This window comes from Cervus canadensis, chromosome 24 (genome assembly GCF_019320065.1).
Source record: "Cervus canadensis isolate Bull #8, Minnesota chromosome 24, ASM1932006v1, whole genome shotgun sequence".
NCBI classification, from domain to species: Eukaryota; Metazoa; Chordata; class Mammalia; order Artiodactyla; family Cervidae; genus Cervus; species Cervus canadensis.
Window position 1 is genome coordinate 19,309,879 of NC_057409.1, and position 20,381 is coordinate 19,330,259.

At 44.1% G+C, this 20,381-nt stretch overlaps 2 protein-coding genes across 4 annotated transcripts; one reads left to right on the forward strand and one right to left on the reverse strand.

The window, feature by feature from the left end:
- Positions 1-111: 111 nt before the first annotated feature.
- LOC122426437 (small cysteine and glycine repeat-containing protein 9-like) lies at positions 112-19,042 on the reverse strand. 2 transcript variants are annotated; one of them, XM_043445375.1, is made up of 2 exons: positions 18,923-19,042; positions 112-758 (listed from the first exon to the last, which is right to left on the reverse strand). In XM_043445375.1, exons 1-2 carry the CDS (start codon positions 18,995-18,997, stop codon positions 507-509), a joined length of 327 nt encoding a protein of 108 aa, XP_043301310.1. In that variant the 5' UTR covers positions 18,998-19,042; the 3' UTR covers positions 112-506. The 2 variants fall into 2 exon arrangements, with proteins under 2 accessions (XP_043301310.1, XP_043301311.1); XM_043445376.1 differs by lacking the exon at positions 112-758 and having other exon boundaries at positions 18,315-19,042.
- Positions 4,637-5,731, forward strand: LOC122426436 (small cysteine and glycine repeat-containing protein 4-like). 2 transcript variants are annotated; one of them, XM_043445374.1, is made up of 2 exons: positions 4,637-4,949; positions 4,980-5,731. In XM_043445374.1, the coding sequence occupies exons 1-2, from the start codon at positions 4,690-4,692 to the stop codon at positions 5,029-5,031; spliced, it is 312 nt and encodes a 103-aa protein (XP_043301309.1). In that variant the 5' UTR covers positions 4,637-4,689; the 3' UTR covers positions 5,032-5,731. The 2 variants fall into 2 exon arrangements, with proteins under 2 accessions (XP_043301309.1, XP_043301308.1); XM_043445373.1 differs by having other exon boundaries at positions 4,637-5,731.
- Positions 19,043-20,381: the final 1,339 nt, after the last annotated feature.

Sequence of the window (20,381 nt, forward strand, 5' to 3'; positions counted from 1 at the left end):
ACCACACCAGGGCATAATTATTTGTGTATCCCTGACAACCCCAAGCCATGGGAAACTATAATTAATACCAGTTTAATAAGAGTATCTCTAAGAATAAAACAAGAGCAAATGTTCAGAATTTATTTTTGTATTTTATTAAGACATTTTAATGACATCATCTAGAAAAAACTCTATGGCCACAGGAAGAACAGATATTTATGGTAAAAAACAAGAAGGCAAGGCAAAGACAGAAAAGAAGTTCACAAAAAAAGTGAGAATCATTACCTCATTTTGCTGAGCTTAGTAAGCAAAATGCCCTCCATCATTTTTCTTGGGTGACTTTGAATAAAATATCCATGTGTGACTAAATTAAAAAATGGAAAAAGATACTTAAAGTCAGAGCATGCGAACCAGAGGGAAGTGCCATAAAGCCCAGGTTCCAAAGAGAGAGCACAGTACAGATGGATGGATGAAGTCTCAGCAGTGGGAGCAAGCAGACGCCCAGCAGCACCTGCAGACCAGCTCACTCAGTGGCAGCACTGCTTGTGGCAGCAGCACTTCTGCTGGCAGCAGCCCTTCTGCTGGCAACAGCCCTTCCCACCGCCGCAGCCACACGAGTTGCAGCTGCAGGTGCGGCGGTGGCAGCAGACCACGGGGATGCTGCAGCAGCCCCCGCAGCAGCCGTAGCAGCAGGGGCAGCAGCTGGTGCAGCAGCCCACCCGGTAGCACCTGCAGCTGCTGCAGCCGCCGCAGCCCCCGCCGCAGCCCCCGCCGCAGCCCCCGCCGCAACTTCCACAACCACAGCAGCCCATGGTGTCGGTAGAGAGGACTTGGACTCAGGAGAGGTGAGGAGGGAGTCTCAAGATGTGAGGGAGGTTGAATGTCACCTTCTTCTAGGGGGACCCTTATATACCATCTTCGGGAGCTGAGCCAAGAATATACAGTTTGTGCCCTGTTGTTCATCCCACTTCCTATAAAAGACCTCACGAGACTCTGACATCCTTCCTTGTTGAGACTGTGTCCAGTTAACATTGCTATTTTAAACCATTACCTTAAAGCTATATTTGGATTAGAACACACTTGGAACAGCTTTGCGCTCCTAAGGACTTACACGTGTATGTATGTTTTGCCCCAGGGACTGGAATAGTGCCTGACCCATTGTACATATTCAACAGCCAGCTGCTGTATTAAATAAATGCCTGAAATATTGAAGAACTATCCTCATTTTTTATAACCGTGACAGTTTGCATCTGGAGTCAGGTAAAAGTCCCATTTTTTAACATATGCTTCTTAGTCATCGCAGGTTAGGAAAAAAGATTGTTTTTCTCTCTACTGAGATTCAATGTTTATCCACTAAGTTACAAAAACCTCTTGGAAGAATAAGTGAAAAACCAGACCCCAAACAGAAAGAGCATCCTCAACATCTCACCTTAAAACGCAGGTGTGGTTTCCGGTTCAAGATAGCAGAGGAGAAGGACACACACTCCTCTCCTCCTCCAAAAACACCAAAATTGCAACTAGCTGTTGAACAACCATCAACAGGAGGACACTGGAACCCATTAAATAAAAACACCCTATGTCCAAAGACAAAGAAGGAGCTGCAGCGAGACAGTAGGAGGGGCACAATCATGATAAAATCAAATCCCATACCCTCCATGTGGGTGACCCAAAAACTGGAGAACAATAATACCAAAGGAGTTCTTTCACTGTTCTGATAGTTCTGAACTCCACATCAGGCTTCCCAGCCTGGGGATCCAACAAAGGGACTGGGAATCCCCAGGGAATCTGATCTTAAAGCCCGTGGGATTTGATTACAGAACTTCCAGAGGACTGGGGAAAATAGGGACTCCAGGCTTAGAGGGCACAAACAAAATTTTGCATGCACCAAGACCCAGAGGAAAGGAACAGTGAACCCACAGGAGACTGAACCAAAACGACCTATTAGTGTTGGAGGGCCTCCTGTGGAGGCATGGGTCAGCAGGGGGCTCACCACAGGGATGGGGACACAGGCATCGTCAGGCCAGGAAGGTCCTCTTGGTGTAAACCCTCTTGGCATTCACCATTAACCCTAGCACAGAGAGCCCACAGACCCCAGGGCTGGGTCACCTCTGGCCAAACAACTACCAGGGAGGAGTGGAACCCCACCCATCAACAGATAATTGGATTAAAACTTTACCAAGCAAGGCCCTGCCCACCAGAGCAAGACCCAGTTTTTCCCATCACCAGTCTCTCCCATCAACAAGCTTACACAGCTTCTTAGCCCCATCCATCCAGAGCAGACAGAAGAAGAAGCATAGTTTCACAGTGGCTAAAACAAAAACCATATTACAGAAAGTTAATCATGAGGAAAAAGCAGAAAGTTATGTCCTAGACAAGATAAAATGCCAGAAAAAGTGGAGATAAGCAACGTTTCAGAAAAAGAATTCAGAGTAATGATAGTGAAAATGATTCTGGATCTCAGAAAAAGAATGGAGGCAAAGATCGAGAAGATGCAAGAAATGTTTACCAAAGACCTAGAAGAACCAAATAAAGAAACAACAAACAGAGATGAATAATACTAAAAGGAATGGATAGCAGAATAACTGAGGCAGAATGGATAAATGACCTGAAGGACAGAATGGTGTAAACCACAGCCCCAGAACAGAATATAGAAAAAATAATGAAAAGAAATGCAGACTGCCCAAGAAACCTCTGAGGCAACATTAAAATCACCAACATTCACATTATAGGAGTCCTAGGAGGAGAAGAGAGAAAGAAAGGACCTGAGAAAGTATTTGAAGAGATAATAGCTGAAAACTTCCTGAGCATGGGAAAGGAAAAAGTCAACCAAGTCCAGGAAGCACAGAGTCCCAGGAAAAATAAACCCAAGGAGGAACACACCAAGACACACAGTAATCAAACTGGCAAAAATTAAAGACAGAGATAAAATATTAAAAGCAACAAGGGAGAAACGCCAACACACAAAGGAACTCTAATCAGGCTATCAGCTGATTTCTCAACAGAAATTTTACAAGCCAGAAGGGAATAGCATGATATGCTTAAAGTGATGAAAGGGAAAAACCTACAACCAAGACTACTCTATCCAGCAAGACTCTCCTTCAGATTTGAGGGAGAAATGAAAGGCTCTGCAGACAAGCAAAAGTTAACAGAATTCAGCACCACCAAACCAGCTTTACAATAAATGCTAAAGGAACTTGTCTAGGCAGGAAACAAGAGAAGGAAAAGACAGAAATAAAACCAAACAAATGCAGAAAATAAACCCCAAACAATTAAGAAAACAGTAATAGGATCATATATATCAATAATTAGCTTAAATGTAAATGGATTAAATTCACCAACCAAAAGACATAGACTGGCTGGGTGGATGAAAACATATACACATATGTACTTCCACTTACCACATCACTTGACTTGACGCCACCCCCCCCAAACTGTATGTAATTATTTTATATTGTTAAGTTAATCATGTTCCCAGTATGACTTGTAATTGTAATTATCTTTTTTGGGGGGTGGGGAGGTTCTGGCTATTGATTGTGAAAACTGATAAAACATCTTTTACTATTGTGATTATGTTTAAAAAAAACAAAAACAACAACACAGCTATGCTTTTCCTGGCTCCCTGAGGTTCTTATTTTATAAAACTTGACTGTTCATTAAAGATTACCCTGCCCCTGCCAAAAAAAGAAAACTTGTGTGATGTCAGATGCTAAAACTATAATTTTTTGTAGCCCACACCTAACATCTGCTAGGAGGAAGTTCCTCCTTGTCATTTGTCTGTTAAATAATTGGGTAAACAAAAATAAGAAAGATTTCATCCAGTGGCTGGCCTTTTCCTGTGCCTCTCTGGGTTTGAGACCTGCGGCCAGCCCATCGATTCAACCCAAATATGGCCCAGGGGAATGTTTATTTGAAGTGACTGGTCTCCATCCAGCTGGCTCTGCGGGTCTGGTTTCCTAATTTCGCCCCAGGTAGCTTGCAGGTGTAAAGAGTAGTCCCCTTGCTTGACCGTCTTGAGAATTGAGGCCTGCCCAGCTAGTCCAGGAACTCCAAAGAGCTCACTGTCAGTCTCTCTTGAGACTTACACCGCAGCTTCTGCATCAGAGACACCTGGGCTTGGGCAGGTCTGTGCTTCTCCCAGGACAGTGGTGTCCCTGGACTGACAACTGGCATCTCTTTGTTAAGTTTACCTTTTGAAAACTAGAGAAGGAAATGTTAATATGCCCTCCTTTGATTTACTTCTCACCATTGAGCGGTTTCTCCCAGCCCCCCATTTCCATTGCCCAACGTCATGGGAAAACTCTGGGGCACTCGTGGGAGCTCTTCAACTCTTCACTCATGTGAACTCTAGGATGGTCACGTCTGACACACAGGCAACACTCTGAAGCCCCTGAGGCTGCTTTTTCCCTGCACCTTGGCCATCACTTTTCCACTTCTGAACTAAAGATCTGATACACAACCATTTCATTCCCAACAGAAAACTCAAAGTTATGGGGCTGCTATGCTAAAAATAGCAAGTTATCATGGCACATGTACTCAAGAAGGAAGTAAACAAAAGGTCTTGTGAGACTCTTCCAGGGAAACTGGGCCAAAAAACAGGAAAAGGGGTCAGTATATAAGGGTCTCCCCCAGCAGAAGGCAGCATCCAACCTCCCTCTCCTCCTGAGTCTCGCTCCTCACCTCTCCTGAGTCCAAATCCTCTCTCCCGACACCATGGGCTGCTGTGGTTGTGGAAGTTGCGGCGGCTGCGGCGGGGGCTGCGGCGGGGGCTGCGGCGGCGGCTGCGGCGGCGGCTGCGGCGGCGGCTGCGGCGGGGGCTGCGACGGCGGCTGCGGCGGCTGCAACAGCTGCAGGTGCTACCGGGTGGGCTGCTGCACCAGCTGCTGCCCCTGCTGCTACGGCTGCTGCGGGGGCTGCTGCAGCGTCCCCGTGGTCTGCTGCCACCGCCGCACCTGCAGCTGCAACTCGTGTGGCTGCGGCGGTGGGAAGGGCTGTTGCCAGCAGAAGGGCTGCTGCCAGCAGAAGTGCTGCTGCCACAAGCAGTGCTGCCACTGAGTGAGCTGGTCTGCAGGTGCTGCTGGGCGTCTGCTTGCTCCCACTGCGCAGGCAGAGGGAGCACTGCCTCCATCCATCTGTCCGCTCTGCACGGTCTCTCTGCCACTTGAGCTTCCTAGGAATTTTCTCTTTGGTTGTGTATATCATACTCTGAGGCTTCAGTGATTCTTCACTTCTTGAGGGTGATGGCAGGACATCGTATACAATGACATCCAGTGGGGAAAGATGGAGTTGCTTCTTCATCAGTAGCTGCGGCGCTTGGCAGGTGCTGAGAATATGGCAGTTGTAGAGACCAACCTCCCTCAATCAATCTTGTCTGCTTCTCCCAGATCTGTTACCCTGCTGTGTAGAATTTAGACTCTGTGTTGGGACTTTGTTTTAGTATCTTCTCTTTTTGCTTTGAGCAGTTCAAGCCTTCATACCTTTAAAGTGTTTAAACCCACGGGAATAATTAAATTCAAAGTTGTGAGCACCTCTAAGCACCTGATGGCAGCCCATAGCCCTGATCTCAGACTAGTAGGATTGGGATCCTCGGTATTTTGATCTGTAGCAGGTGTTCATTGTTTCTGTCCACCAAGTTTTGCCTTTGCCATCTCTAGGTACAATGCATTCCTGATTTCGTAATGCCTGCTTTATATTTCTAGTTATTACACTGCCACTTTCTAAATGTCAAATAAAATAAACTAAATCATCCTCAAAATATTGACTCATAAGATCTTCTTACTTGATTGTAACCTCTGAGGGAAGATGGAGGGGTAATGTTGAATAAGGAGGACAGAGACCTCCCTTGGTTGCCTGAATTGATTGTGAGCACAAACTACTTTAATGGAAGACCTACATTAATAAACATTAAAATTTTAAGTTTTTTGTCTGTGTCTCATCTATTTTGTGACCTGATTTTTTTTTCCAAGGTTATCTTAAGTGAACTGATAATAATAGCCAAGCACACACACCAAGCTGGACAAAGTTTACCTGGGCTGTAGAATTTCTGCCATTGTGATCCATGCATATTTCCTTCTTTGGCAAAATAATTTCATGAAAGTATGGATTTCATATGCAATTTAAATTTGATTTGTTAAGAGTGTCTTTTTGACAAGTGGGTTTCTTCAATTAAATTTAAAATCCTTGTTCAGTCACAAAAGATTGATTTCCACAGATTTTTAGCCAATTCTGTGTCTAATTACAATGTAAATATCCTCTGTAACAGAACGCAATACTGCTTCTCAGTTTAGAACTATATTTTCACACTTACTGTGAGCAAATCAGGATTTGGAATTATGAAGCTTTTAGGTGAACTCTGCCATTTCTTCCCAAAAAATGAATTTTCCACAGAAGATCACACCCATCCAACCACCATTACAGCCATCATCACCATCCTGACCATAATCACCAGCTTGACCACCGTCAATTTGCATTAAAAAAGAATGAATTGAAACAGTAGCATTGAAACATATAAAATTATCATATGTAAAACAGACAACCAGTGGGAATTTACTATATATCTAAGGAAGATCAAACACAGAGCTCTGTGACAAGCTAGAGGGATGGGATGGGATAGGAGGTGGGAGGGAGGTTCAAAAAGGAAGAGACATATGTATACCTATGACTGATTCATGTTGATGTATGGCAGAAACTAACACAATATTGTAAAGCAATTATCCTCTAAATAAACATTTTAAAAAATAAAAATTAAAAGGAAGACTGAATAGAGAAACTTAAGGAACTCACCTTTCAATGGTCTTGAAACAGTATTTTCAAGGTCCCCATAAGCTACTTTTGAAAATGAGTAACAGATTGGAATGCCCATGGAGAAACAATCCCTCCTCTACAATATCTGTAAGAATGCTGAATAGTACTATTTCTTGGGACAGCACTTAAGCAGTCTGAACTTTCATTTCTTTAAGTACATGTCTTTTAATTCAGAAATTTTGTATCTTGGACAAAAGCATACTCTTTACAAGGCTACACACGTTACCAAATCACACTTGAGTCTGCTACCCACATAAAGCCAATCTCCTGGCTGCAGGTGGTGGTGAGGGAAATTGCAGCCTTTACTATAAGGCGCCTCACAAGGAGAATGGGTGGCTCATGCTCAGAAACCCCAAACTCACCAAAGGATTTCAGCAAAGCCTTTTAAAAAGCCAAGTAAGGGAGAAGGTCACAGGGTCTGTGATCAGCTCATGCACAGTGCTCTGATTGGTTGATGGTGAGGGAACAGGGTGGTGTCACAGAGGTTAACATATCAATCCTTAGGCACCAGGAGGTCTGCAGGACAGGTGGAAGTTTCTAAAAAAATATCTTAGAAAACATGCATCAGATGTTATTATTTAAGCATTCAGAGAGGAGAGAGAGCAGAGGGTATAGGGGAGGTGTCTGCCCTGGGAGGGTCCCTCTTGGTCGAACTCATGGCATTGAACTTACAGACTTTGTTGTTCAGTCACTCCGTTGTGTGCAACTCTTTGTGACCCCATGGACTACAGTACACCTGGCTTCCCTTTTCTCTACCATCTCCCAGAGTCCACTAAAACTCATGTCCATTGAGTGGGTGATGCCATCCAACCATCTCATCCTCTGTCACCCCCTTCTCCTCCTCTCTGCATACTTTCCCAGCATCAGGGTCTTTTCCAATGAGTCAGCTCTTCATATCAGGTGGTGAAAGTATTGGAGTTTCAGCCTCAGTCCTTCCAATGAACGTTCAGGGTTGGTTGTCTTTAGGATTGACTGGCTTGATCTCCTTGCTGTCCAAGAGGCTCTCAAGACCCTTCTCCAGCATCACACATAAAGACTAGGAAAACACTATCTTCCCCTGTGTGTATCTGTGTGTGTTAGTTGCTCAGTTGTGTCCAACTCCTTTGACCCCACAGACAGTCCGCCAGGCTCCTCTGTCCATCCATGGAATTCTCCAGACAAGAATACTGGAGTGGGTAGCCATGACACCACCCTTATGGCAGAAAGCAAAGAGGAACTGAGGAGCCTCTTGATGAAAGTGAAAGAGGAGAGTGAAAAAGCTGGCTTAAAACTCAACATTCAAAAAACTAAGATCATGGCATCTGGTTCCATCACTTCATGGCAAATAGATGGGAAAACAATGGAAACAGTGGCAGACTTTATTTCCTTGGGCTCCAAAATCCCTGCAGATGGTGACTATGGTCATGAAATTAAAAGACACTTGCTCCTTGGAAGAAAAGCTATGACCAACCTAGACAGCATATTAAAAAGCAGAGACATTATTTTGCCAACAAAGGTCCATCTAGTCAAGGCGATGGTTTTTCCAGTAGTCATGTATGTCTGTGAGAGTTGGACTATAAAGAAAGGTGAGCACTGACTAATTGATGCTTTTGAACTGTGGTATTGGAGAAGACTCTTGAGAGTCCCTTGGACAGCAAGGAGATCAAACCAATCAATTCTAAAGGAAATCAGTCCTGAACATTCATTGGAAGGACTGGTGCTGAAGCTGAAGCTCCAATACTTTGGCCACCTGATACGAAGAGCTGACCCACTGGAAAAGACCCTGATGCTGGGAAAGGTTGAAGGTGGGAGGAGAAGGGGACAACAGAGGATGAGATGGTTAGATGGCATCACCAACTTGATGGACATGAGTCTGAGCAAGCTCCAGGTGTTGGTGATGGCCAGGGAAGCCTGGCGTGCTGCAGTCCATGGGGTCACAAAATGTTGGACACAACTGAGCTGAACTGAACTGGGCCATTCCCTTCCTCAGGGGATCTTCCTGACCCAGGGATCAAACCCATACGTCCTGCATTGCAGGCAGAGTCTATTACCATCTGAGCCACCAAGGAAGCCCTGAAATCAGATTCAATTTCTCTCTGTACAACAGAATCCTGCCCACTTGTCTAAAAAAGGAAATAAATCTCCATGAACTGAGAAGGAATGATTTCAGATAGATTAAATGTTCATAAAGCAAGCTACAGTGTACAAGGTCAGTTATGCAAACTGAAATTTACCTAAACAATTAGAATACACAATCAAGAGAAATGTGTTAACAATGAGGTATACATGAGGTGTTGTCCGAGTAACTGCAGGGGAACAAAGGGAACTAGGGAGGTTTGGGGCTTCCCAGGTGACGCTAGTGGTAAAGAACCTGCCTGCCAATGCGGGAGATGTAAAGAGATGTGGGTTCAATCCCTGGGTTGGGAAGATACCCTTGAGGAGGGTACGGCAATCAACTCCAGTATTCTTGCCTGGAGATTCCTCTGGACAGAGGAGCCTGGCAGACTACCGTCCATAGCGTGGCAAAGAGTTGGACATGACTCAAACGACTTAGCACCCATGCAGGGAGGTTTCAGGAAGAGGACCTGATATGATGGTTCCCTGCAGGCTTTAATGGTACACCTGTGATGGCCCTGCCACCACTGGAGCATCCTGTGACATCCCAGCTGAGCAGCATTAGTGCCCTGGGGAGCCCTGAGCCAGGGGGAGCGACGCTCTGAGTTCTCCCTCTTTGCTGGCCTCTCTGGATGTCCAACCACAACTTCCTTGGTACTGGAGCTGAGGGGTTCCAGGGAAAAGTGAGGCAAAGATAGCCTGATAGCAGCTCCCTTCCTGCTGTGTTGGATGCAAGTGTCTGATTTTCAATTGACCAAAGACTTCAACGTCTCCAGATTCCTAGTGGGTAAAATAATTTTGGGGGAGATCCACGGATTCTCATGTACAAAATCAGCTCAATCTATAGGTGTCATTGGTCTTCCCTGGTGGCTCAGTGGAGAAGAATTCACCTGCCAATGCAGGAGACATGGGTTTGATCTCTGGTCAGGAAGATCCTCTGGAAAAGGAAATGGCAACCCACTCCAGTATTCTTGCCTGGGAAATCCCATGCACAGGGAAGCTTGGTGGGTTGCAGTCCATGGGGTTGCAAAGGGTCAGACATGACTTAGAGATAATAATAATAACTAAACAATAATAACAACAATAGGTGTCATTAAATGATTCACCCTTACCTTATTTCCTGCATGTTTTTAAATTCCAATAGGTGCTGTCCAAAAGATCTTCTATAGTCACAGAAGTAGACCTACAACAATCTCTCAGATTCCTAAGGAGACACACCCAGATAAGAGAGGCTTGTCTCCAAACACATTCAGGACAGAAGTGAGGACTGTATGATTAAATTATCATTATGCATTTATGAAATTATGCATTATGAAATTATGCATTTATGTAATTATGCATTATGAAATCTGCTTCAGAGTATCACTGTTGAAGCTGTACAGTTGGGAGTTCATTACATGCTTAAAGTTTCTTTACAATAAACAGTATAAAAATACAAAGATCAACAAATAGTGTACAATTAGAAAAAGATGCTCAACCTCACTAATAATCAAGAAAAATATTGATCTTTTCATCTGCTATAGTAACAAAACATTGCTTTAATACTATCTAGTGTTGGTTGTAGAGTATAAAGTAAGCATCATACTAAGTGGGTGAGAATAACTGATGTACATTCTATAGGGGGTTATTCAGTTAACTTTTATCACTATGCAAAACATAGGTAATCTTTGATATGGTAATACCATCCCTAGAAATTTGTTCAAAGGAAATAATCAGAACAGAGAAAAGATGTAATATATAGTTAACATTTATGGAGTGCTTATTTTGTGCTGGGGCCTGACACTTTTAATCTGCATAATAACCATATGGATCAGATATTAATATTATTATTATCATTTCTATTGGTTCAGATGCTAAAGAATCCACCTGCAATGCAGGAGACCTGGGTTCGATCCCTGGGTTGGGAAGATCCTCTGGAAAAGGGAACAGCTACTCACTCCAGTATTCTGACCTGGAGAATTCTGCGGATGGAGGAGCCTGGCAGGCTACAGTACGTGGGGTTGCAAAGAGTCGGACACAGCTGAGAAATGTTCGCTTTCATTTTAGGAATAGGAGACCAGAGAGGTGAAGTCATTGCACAAACGAGTAAGCGTTAAAGCTGAGAATTGAACCCTGGGAATCTGACTCCATGTGGGGAGTGTTATTTCACTGTTTGGACATTCACTGTTTGGAATGTTTGGACATTCAGGACCACATTAAAAGTTCACTTATATAGACTTCCCTGGTTGTCCAGTGGCTAAGACTCCAAGCCCTTAATTCAGGGAGCCCAAGTTCTATTCTTGGTCAGGGAACTAGATCCCACATGCCACAACTATGAATTCGCATGCCACTGCTAAGATCCAGTGTAGACAAATAAATTAGATAACTAAATTTTAAAAAGTTCACTCATAGGCATTTGGCCAAATAAATTGTGCTATCTACAACTGTTACAATAGTTCCTACATGAACATCAAGCACCTTTGACTCTCACACTCATCCTATCTGTACTTGCATGTGTACAAGGCTGAAGTTCCCTATAAAACAGCCCGCAGCGTATTCCAAACAAGGACAAACTGTAGCAACATGCTTTAGCCACCCAAATGTTCAGGCCTCTAATTAGAGCAGGGTCACATTTCCATCAACCTCCACAGTCATGGTTGTGTCATGTGGGGTAATGGCTGGATCTGCCCCAGTTTTTGTGTTGGAATCTCATCCCTCTGGTAGTCACTGCCAGGCTGCCCTAAGCCTCTGCACCCTCCCACCACTTGTCGTAAGAGATCCCTAGGTTGCCGGGTCACCTACTCAGCTGTCCCTCCTCACGGCACCCACCCACAATCCTCCACTTTCAACCTCCTCACCACAGACCCTCTTTGCTGCTTCTGACCGACTCTTGTGGATCCTTGCTCTGCTGGACTGAGGGTGCCCTTCTGGCATTCACTGCTTTTATACCATCCATACCCACCTCCCCTCCTCCATCCCAGAGGTGGAACAGGGTCTTCTTTTAATTCCCCACAACTTTTCAGGCTCCAGATGACAACCAAGCTAGTCTCTACTTAAGGTACAAGGACAACAGAAAGGGATTTAATATCATACCAATGCAGCCATGCTCTTTACCCCTAATGCCTCTGTGATCCGCTCCATTCCACTACTGGTCTCTGGGGGGAACACCAGCCAGCTCCCCTCCTCCAGGCACCTTTGCTCCCCTGGGAATCTAGGCACAAACCACAATTAAACTCCAATGAAAGGAAAATTGGCCCACCCTGGGTGGGGCCTCGTCCTGATCTTATTCTTAAATCTACCCCAGGTCTAGGCAGGGACTGTGGGAAAACCTGCTCCTTTCAGGGTAAATCCCACTTTATTCTCACCCACACAGATGCGGTCTTGCCTCCAAACCTAGAGTTCACAGCAGGACAATTACTTCAGAACACAATAAACCAACATCTGTACCACCTGATACCTGGAGTATTTCAAGTAATCATATGTATGGGATGGGCTTGCCAGGTAACTCAGCTGGTAAAGAATCTGCCTGCAATGCAGGGAACCCCAGTTCAATTCCTGGGTCAGGAAATTCCCCTGGAGAAGGGATAGGCTACCCACTCCAGTATTCTTGGGCTTGTCTGGAGGCTCATATGGTAAAGAATCTGCCTGCAATGCAGGAGACCTGAGTCCGTATAGTCAAGGCTATGGTCTTCCCAGTGGTCACGTATGGTTGTGAGAGCTGGACCATAAAGAAGGCAGAATTCCTAAGAACTGATGCCTTCAAACTCTGGTGCTGGAAAAGACTCCTCAAAGTCCCTTGGACAGCAAGGAGATCAAATCAGTCAATCTTAAGGGAAATCAACCCTGAATATTCAATGGGAGGGCTGATGCTGAAGCTCCAGTATTTTGGTTATCTGATGCACACAGATGACTCATTGGAAAAGCCCCTGATGCTGGGAAAGATTGAGGGCAGAAGGAGGAGAGGTCATCAGAGGATAAGATGGCTGGACAGCATCACCGATGCAATGAACATCAACTTGGGCAAACGCTGGGAGATGGTGAGGGACAGGGAAGCCTGGCGTGCTGCAGTCTATGGGGTCGCACAGAGTCGGACACAACTGAGCGACTGAACAACAACAATGTATGGGACATAAATATTATGCCTCTGTTGAAAAGTGCCCAACTCTGACTTCTTCATGTTCATGGTCCTTCCCTTCCTCTCTTAGGGTAAAACTGACCTGGATCATCTTTCCTTCGAAATGATGGGCTTGAACAAGAACGTGAACACTCACACACTCCCCACACCAAGAAAAGAAATAGGGTGACCCAGACAGTTCTCTGTAAACACAGCTAAAATACCTGTCAAATTACTGTTCCCTGAATGAACCTTGTCATCTGCCTCTGCAAGATCAGGATAAATGCTTATCTAGTGGTGGACCCTGGTAGCTCAGCCAGTAAAGAATCAGCCTGCCATGCGGGAGACCTGGGTTCAATCCCTGGGTTGGGACGATCCCCTACAGAAGGGAAAGGCTATCCAATCCAGTATTCTGGCCTGGAGAATTCCATGGACAGAGGAGCCTGGCAGGCTACAGTCCATGGGGTCGCAAAGAGTCGGACATGACTGAGCAACTTTCACTTTCACTGGTGGACCCAAATCAAAGGAGCAGTAACCTGAAGGTAGCTTGAAGTGGTCAGTCACATTGAAGCCAGACATGGCTTTCAATTTTCATATGAAACCTCTGCTGCTCTCTCCAAAGTATTACAAAGGGGCACAATTACAGGATGCAAGACAGTTGATAACTTTTCATGTTTGAAACTGAACTCATTATCTTCCTCAAAAAGATGCCTTTGTCACAGACATCCTTTCCTGATTTCCCTCAGTTAACAGCAATCTCATCCTTTTGCACCAGCCTAAAAGACGCTGATGCCACCTGGACTCCTGTTTCCCTCCCACACATGTGCTGGGTTTATCAGCAAGTCCAGGGGACGTTACCAGAGCCCAAAGCACTCATATTCCACTCACCACCTCCGTCCAGCAAGAACTTCCTCAAGATGGCGCAGTTCCCATCCCAGCCCCTCCAAAGTCAATTCTCAACGTGCTGTTTAGAGTCATCCTTTTATAATGAAAGGAAGGTGATCCCTTTTCTAAACTCACACTCTTCCCAGGTTGCCTGCTCCACTCACGGTCAAAGCTGAAGTTTACAATGATCTATAATGACACCCATGAAATGCAGTCCCCATCACCTTGCTGACCTCCCTACGCTCAGCACCCTCATTGACCTGCGCTCTTTCTGCCCCCTTCCCACCATTCACAACGCTCTTGTCCAATTAACTGGCCAGTTCACTCCTCCATCACTTTCTTCCTTTGCTCAGATGGCACTTTCTCTTCGAGTCCTATATAAAATTGAACTGCCCAATAAAAAATTGAAATCCCACCTATCCTCTCTGCTACTCAAACCTCTTATATTCTGCTCTATTTCTTTTCTTTTGCATCACATTTTAATTTGCTTTGTTCTTTTTAAAGGACTTCAGAGGCCCAGAAGATGATGGACTGTAATCTCTTTGGTTCATAATACACCCTAAGCATAGTTTTCCTTATTTATTCTGCCAAGCATTTTAATAATTTATCAAGCTAGGATCTTAACAAGATAGCCTAAATATAAGGCTCCTACCACCCCAATTTGCCCCCTGTAACCCCACACTCAGGCAAGCCCCTACCCTAATGCCTGTACTCATAATTCCTTTGATTTTCTATGGTCACGGATTGCTTACAACTATATGCATTTCTTTCTATGAATATGCTTCAGTTATTTGTTCATATCTTCTCCAGCTGATGGGAAGTTCCATTGTTTCCAGGTTTTGCTACTTTTGACAATGCTGCTATGAACATTCTTGTATGTATCTCCTAGAGACATATGCAAGAACTTACACACACTTATGATTGAAATGCATAAGTCTTATGGAAATACATGAAGATCAATCAAAGAAAATGGGTAAAGGTCATTTATTCAGAGTTACTATGGCAAAGGGTCCACCCACTGTCACTGTGTTATGACAGAGACTCAAAGGCGAACAGAGGAGTGGGAAAGCTTTATGGTGGAAAAAGGGGAGGATCCATGTGGACCCTGAATGGAGGCTGTTGTAAGGAAACTGGATGTGGCTAACTAGAAGTGGGGTGTCCTATGCAATGGGCTAGACATACTTGACTTTCTCTGACTCATCTTAAGTTTGAAGAAGGCGAAAAAATTAGGGAAGTTGTCAGCTATTAATCAAATTGCTACAGACAGTATCATTTGACTTCCAGCACCCTTTGCTAAAGATACTTGGCTACATGGGCTGGTCATTTAGATAACCATGCCATGAGCATGCATGCAACATAGCAAGATCAGCCCAAGACTGATATTGAGTTGTTCATTAGATCTGAGGTTTCATCTATATAATATATATTTCTGTATAATTTCTCTTCCTGAACTTTTAAATTATAAAGTAATTAATTTAATTATAATCATAATAATAATGTTACTTCAATTATAAAGTAAATTATACATATCTGCAAGTCAATTATTTGTTTCACCCTTTATAACATTTAATAAACACTCATTCTTTGTAGAAAAATGTATTAAATACTTTCTAATGCTCTGTGATACTTCTTTAAAATTCACATTGTGTTGTCCCTACATAAGCTCTCTGGAAATATCTATAAGCAATGGGACACATGCAAGCCCTCAAAGATCCATCAGGAATTCAGTACCCTGCAAAAACAGTGTCTGGACAGAGCTTTTAGACAGTATGACCTTTATACTTGTGGATGTCAATGTGTGTATCCACATTTAAGGTGTATTTACTATTACAACTCCATTACCTATTATATTTTATCTATTCTACAGTTATAAAAGTCACCATGGCATGTATGTTTCTAATTTACATTCTAATTTACATTCTGAAAATAATGAAATGTATTAAAGTATCACTTGTGTAAAAAGAAAAAATTCCTGAGGGCAAGAATTTTTATCTCTTTTGTTCACTGAAGTATTCTCAGTGTCTAGAACAGTGCCTAGTGTATTGTAGACATTCAATATATATATGTAAAATGAAGGGATATGATGTATCTATAAAATATTATTTTACGGGTGCATATGTTTGATTTTGCCGTTACCCTCACAAGTAAAAACTGCATCACTCAGAGCTACAACCCCTCCGTTAATGCAGGCTGGCTTCCAGCTTTTGCTTATTTTTATATAATCCACCACATGCTCAATGTTTGACAAAGTTGGTGATCACCAGGTAAATGCTGAAGCAAACTCATCTATTTATATTATTAGCCTTTGATGCACCTATTAATGTGAAGGCTGGCAAGTAGTAACAAGCTATAACCCCCCAGTAAGCAGGATCACCGGAGAAGGCAGTGGCACCCACTCCAGTACTCTTGCCTGGAAAATCCCATGGACGGAGGAGCCTGGTAGGCTGCAGTCCATGGGGCCACGAAGAGTCAGACACGACTGAGTGACTTCACTTTCACTTTTTACTTTCATGTATTGGAGAAGGAAATGGCAACCCACTCCAGTGTTCTTGCCTGGAGAATCCCAGGGATGGAGGAGCCTGGTGGGCTGCCGTCTATGGGGTCGCACAGAGTCAGACACGACTGAAGCGACTTAGCAGCAGCAGCAAGCAGGATCACTCCTCATTGTCTAGGGACATCTGAACACAGACTGCGCCAGGTGGGAAGGGCTCGTTTTTCCCTGTGCCGGGTTAAATCCTCCCACAGCCTCTCCCTAGAAGCACCCCGGTCGCTGTTATTATTGCTGCTGTTTAGTTGCTAAGTTGTGTCCAACTCTTTGTGACCCCCATGCACTATAGCCCACCCGGCTCCTCTGTCCATGAGCTTCCCCAGGCAAGTATACTGGAGTGGGTTGCCATTTCCTTCTCCGGGGGATCTTCCTGACCCAGGGATCGAACCCAAGTCTCCTGTATTGGCAGATGGGTTCTTTACCGCTGAGTCACCTGGGAAGCACATGTCATTGTTATTGCGTGTGTGCTTCTACCGTGCACCCAGAACCAGTGTCTTCTGAAGTTCTTCTCAATGCAACACTTCTAAAGTATCCACCCGCTGTGAACGCTGCCCAGAGGAGTGGGGGAGACGCAGAGGCAGGACCTCTGTGGTCCCAGCACCGTCCAGAAGGAATAAATCACCTTCTCAGCAACTGCCTGACCACTGACGCAATGACCTGCCCCTTTCTTCATCTCTTGCTTTGACCAGGGAACAGACTTAGGTAGAAAATCCTAAGGGCACTGCATTCCAAGGGTGGGTTTATCAACATCGTACACTGTGAGTGGTTTCACCTTCAAGGGACTGTGAGAGATGTGATTGAAAGTACCTTGTTGTAATCTCTTCATTTTTATATTCCTACAGTGGTCACTTATGATAGAATATAATCAAAGTGGGTAGTGTTTCAGTAACTCACAACTCTTAAGAATAGGTTTATTCACTCATGACCAGATCAGTATTTTATAATCATAATCTTCTGAAAGAAAGTTGATTAGTACTGGTAATGAAATTTTAAAATCTCACTAAATCGTGGTCAGATGTTAAACAAATAAGAACTACACAAATAAACTAAAATAACCAAGACCTAAACAAATGCACCTTGCTTTAGGCGTTGAATTTCATCGGGCTGTAGACACTGAGATCAAAATCTGTTAGAAAGTTACCTAGGGGTAGAGAGAGAGTGATGTCATAAGTGTTCATTGATATGGTGTTCCTAGTATCCTTTTTCTCACTGATATAAGAGGAGAGTTGAAGCCACAAATTTTTTTAAAAATTTATTATTGGAAAATAATTGCTTTACAATGTTGTGATAGTTTCTGCTCTACAGTGAAGTGACTCAGCTCTGTGTATACACATATCCCCTCCCTATTGAGCCTCCCTCCCACCGCACCATCCCACCCCTCTAGGTGGTCAGAGCACTGAACTGAGATCTCTGTGCTCTATAGCAGCTTCTCATCAGCTGTCTATTTTACACGTGGTCATGTATATATGTCAGCGCTACTCTCTCAATTCGTCCCACTCTCTCCTTCCCCCACTGTGTTCACGGATCTGTTCCCTATATCTGCATCTCTGTTCTTGCCCTGCAAATAGGCTTATCCAAACCATTTTTCTAGACTCCCTATATATGTGCTAATATATGATATTTTTTATCTTTCTGACTTACTTCCCTCTGTATAACAGGCTCTAGGTTCATCCACCTCACTACAATGGATTCAAATTCACTCCTTTTTATGGCTGAGTAACATTCCACTGTATAAATGAGCCACAACCACCAAATTTTTACCATCACATGAAAACCTATTAGGGATAGATTATTCATTAATTACTCTAAATTCATCTCAGAAAACATTAAGGGGTCTTACTCACTTCAGTGGGTTTAATTGCATCTTTGCATGAGACACATTCAAACAAGGAAATAAGAGGAGATATTGACACATTTTTGAATGCCAGTTTTATGGTTTATTAGGAAAAGAATTGTCTACGGTTTACAGCATCAGAAAATAGTAGCAGAGAGAGAGAATGCAGAAACCACAGAAAGAAGGAGAAGGAGATAAACCAAACATTTCAACAGTAAAATTTCGAGAAAGCATAGCATTAAAAATCATCACTCCATTTTGTGGGGTTCATACTTTGGTGATGGATGGAGAAAGACTGCATTGGTGTTTTTCATTTGGAGGCAGCATCTCAGTGACCAGAGGATATGAAATAATCTCCTCAGCCTGAGAATTCGTCTCAGGTCACCTACATGACATTCAAATCAGGAAGGACTGGCAGAAAGAAAGAAAGTCTTACCCACAAGACAGTTTCCAGCAGCAGCTTCCCAGAGGCCAGACTGGCAGCCTAGTGGCAGCACTGCTTCTGACAGCAGCTCCTTTGCTGGCAGCAGCACTTCTGCTGGCAGCAGCCCTTCCCACACGAGTTGCAGCTGCAGGTGCGGCGGTGGCAGCAGACCACGGGGACGCTGCAGCAGCCCCCGCAGCAGCCGTAGCAGCAGGGGCAGCAGCTGGTGCAGCAGCCCACCCGGTAGCACCTGCAGCTGCTGCAGCCGCCGCAGCCGCCGCCGCAGCCGCCGCCGCCGCCGCAGCCCCCGCCGCAACTTCCACAACCACAGCAGCCCATGGTGTCAGTAGAGAGGACTCAGGAGAGGTGAGGAGCGAGACTCAGGAGGTGAGGGAGGTCGAATGTCACCTTCTGCTGGAGGGGACCCTTATATACCAGCCCTGGGAGCAGGAGAGGGAAGACACATGACCACTTCCCTGTTGCTATTTGGCTCCGTAGTCATGGAAGAACGTCATAATATATTAATTAGTACCCTTTTTAGGAATGTCAGCAAGATGTATTAGATGATGTTTGTTTTTCTAAGTCAAACACCCTAAACATTCCAGTGAGGGTCCCCGGGAGCCCTGGAAAAGGGGGTGCTGTGACCAGTCACGGCCACACAAGGAAGTCCCACATAACACAACATGCTGTGCTTGAAATGTCATCTGAGCAGCAAATGAACACTGCCAGGAGGCTATTTCTGTGTACAGCCCAGAAGTCCTCTTACAAAAGATTGGAGAAATGAAAGCGGTCGCAGCCTCAAAAGTCACTGCCAAGTGCAATAGCAGCCCCAATCCCCTCACCAGAGCCTCTTTACTGGGGAATGGAAGGTCCTCACCACATGGTTTAAGGATGGCCACTGTGTTCCGTTATGTAGTAGGTTGCACGTTGTGTGCTGGCTTAGAAAGCATGAATAAACCTTGTCAATGGCTTCCTTTTTTCTGGAAAAATTCCTACTGCAGTTAAAATAAGAAAGCTTGGACTTCCCTGATAGTCTAGTTGTTAAGACTTCGCCTTCCAGTGCAGGGGGTGAGCATCTGATTCCTGGTCAGGGAGCTAAAGTTCCACATGCCTTTGGCAAAAACAACAACAGCAACAACGAAAATCAAACAGAAGCGATATATAACAAAGTCAATAAAGACTTAAAAACTGATCCACGTCAAAAAACAAATACATACATAAAATAAGAAAGCGTTTCCTAGCTAGAATGAAAAATGAATTTAGGTGTTTGAAGAATTTTTATTGATACCAGGATGAAAAATGAATTTGGGTGCTTGAAGAATTTTTATTGATTGATATCTAAGAGGAAAATCTTATATGCAAAATCATATGGCCCAGTGGCAGAGAGATGAAGAGAAACAATACAAAAACCAAAAAAATTAAAAGGACAGATACTCCAGAAAAATGAAAAGTGAAAGTCACTCAGTCATGTCTGACTTTTTGCGACCCCATGGACTATATAGTCCATGGAATTCTCCAGGCCATAATGATGGAGTGGGCAGCCTTTCCCTTCTCCAGGATATCTTCCCAATCCAGGGATTGAACCCAGGTCTCCCACATTGCAGGCTGATTCTTTACCAGCTGAGCCACAACTGAGCTATCAAGGAAGCCCATCCAGAAAAATGAAAGCTTGTACATAAAGGAAATATAATCAGAGTATATAATTTTTATTCTGTGATGAGTC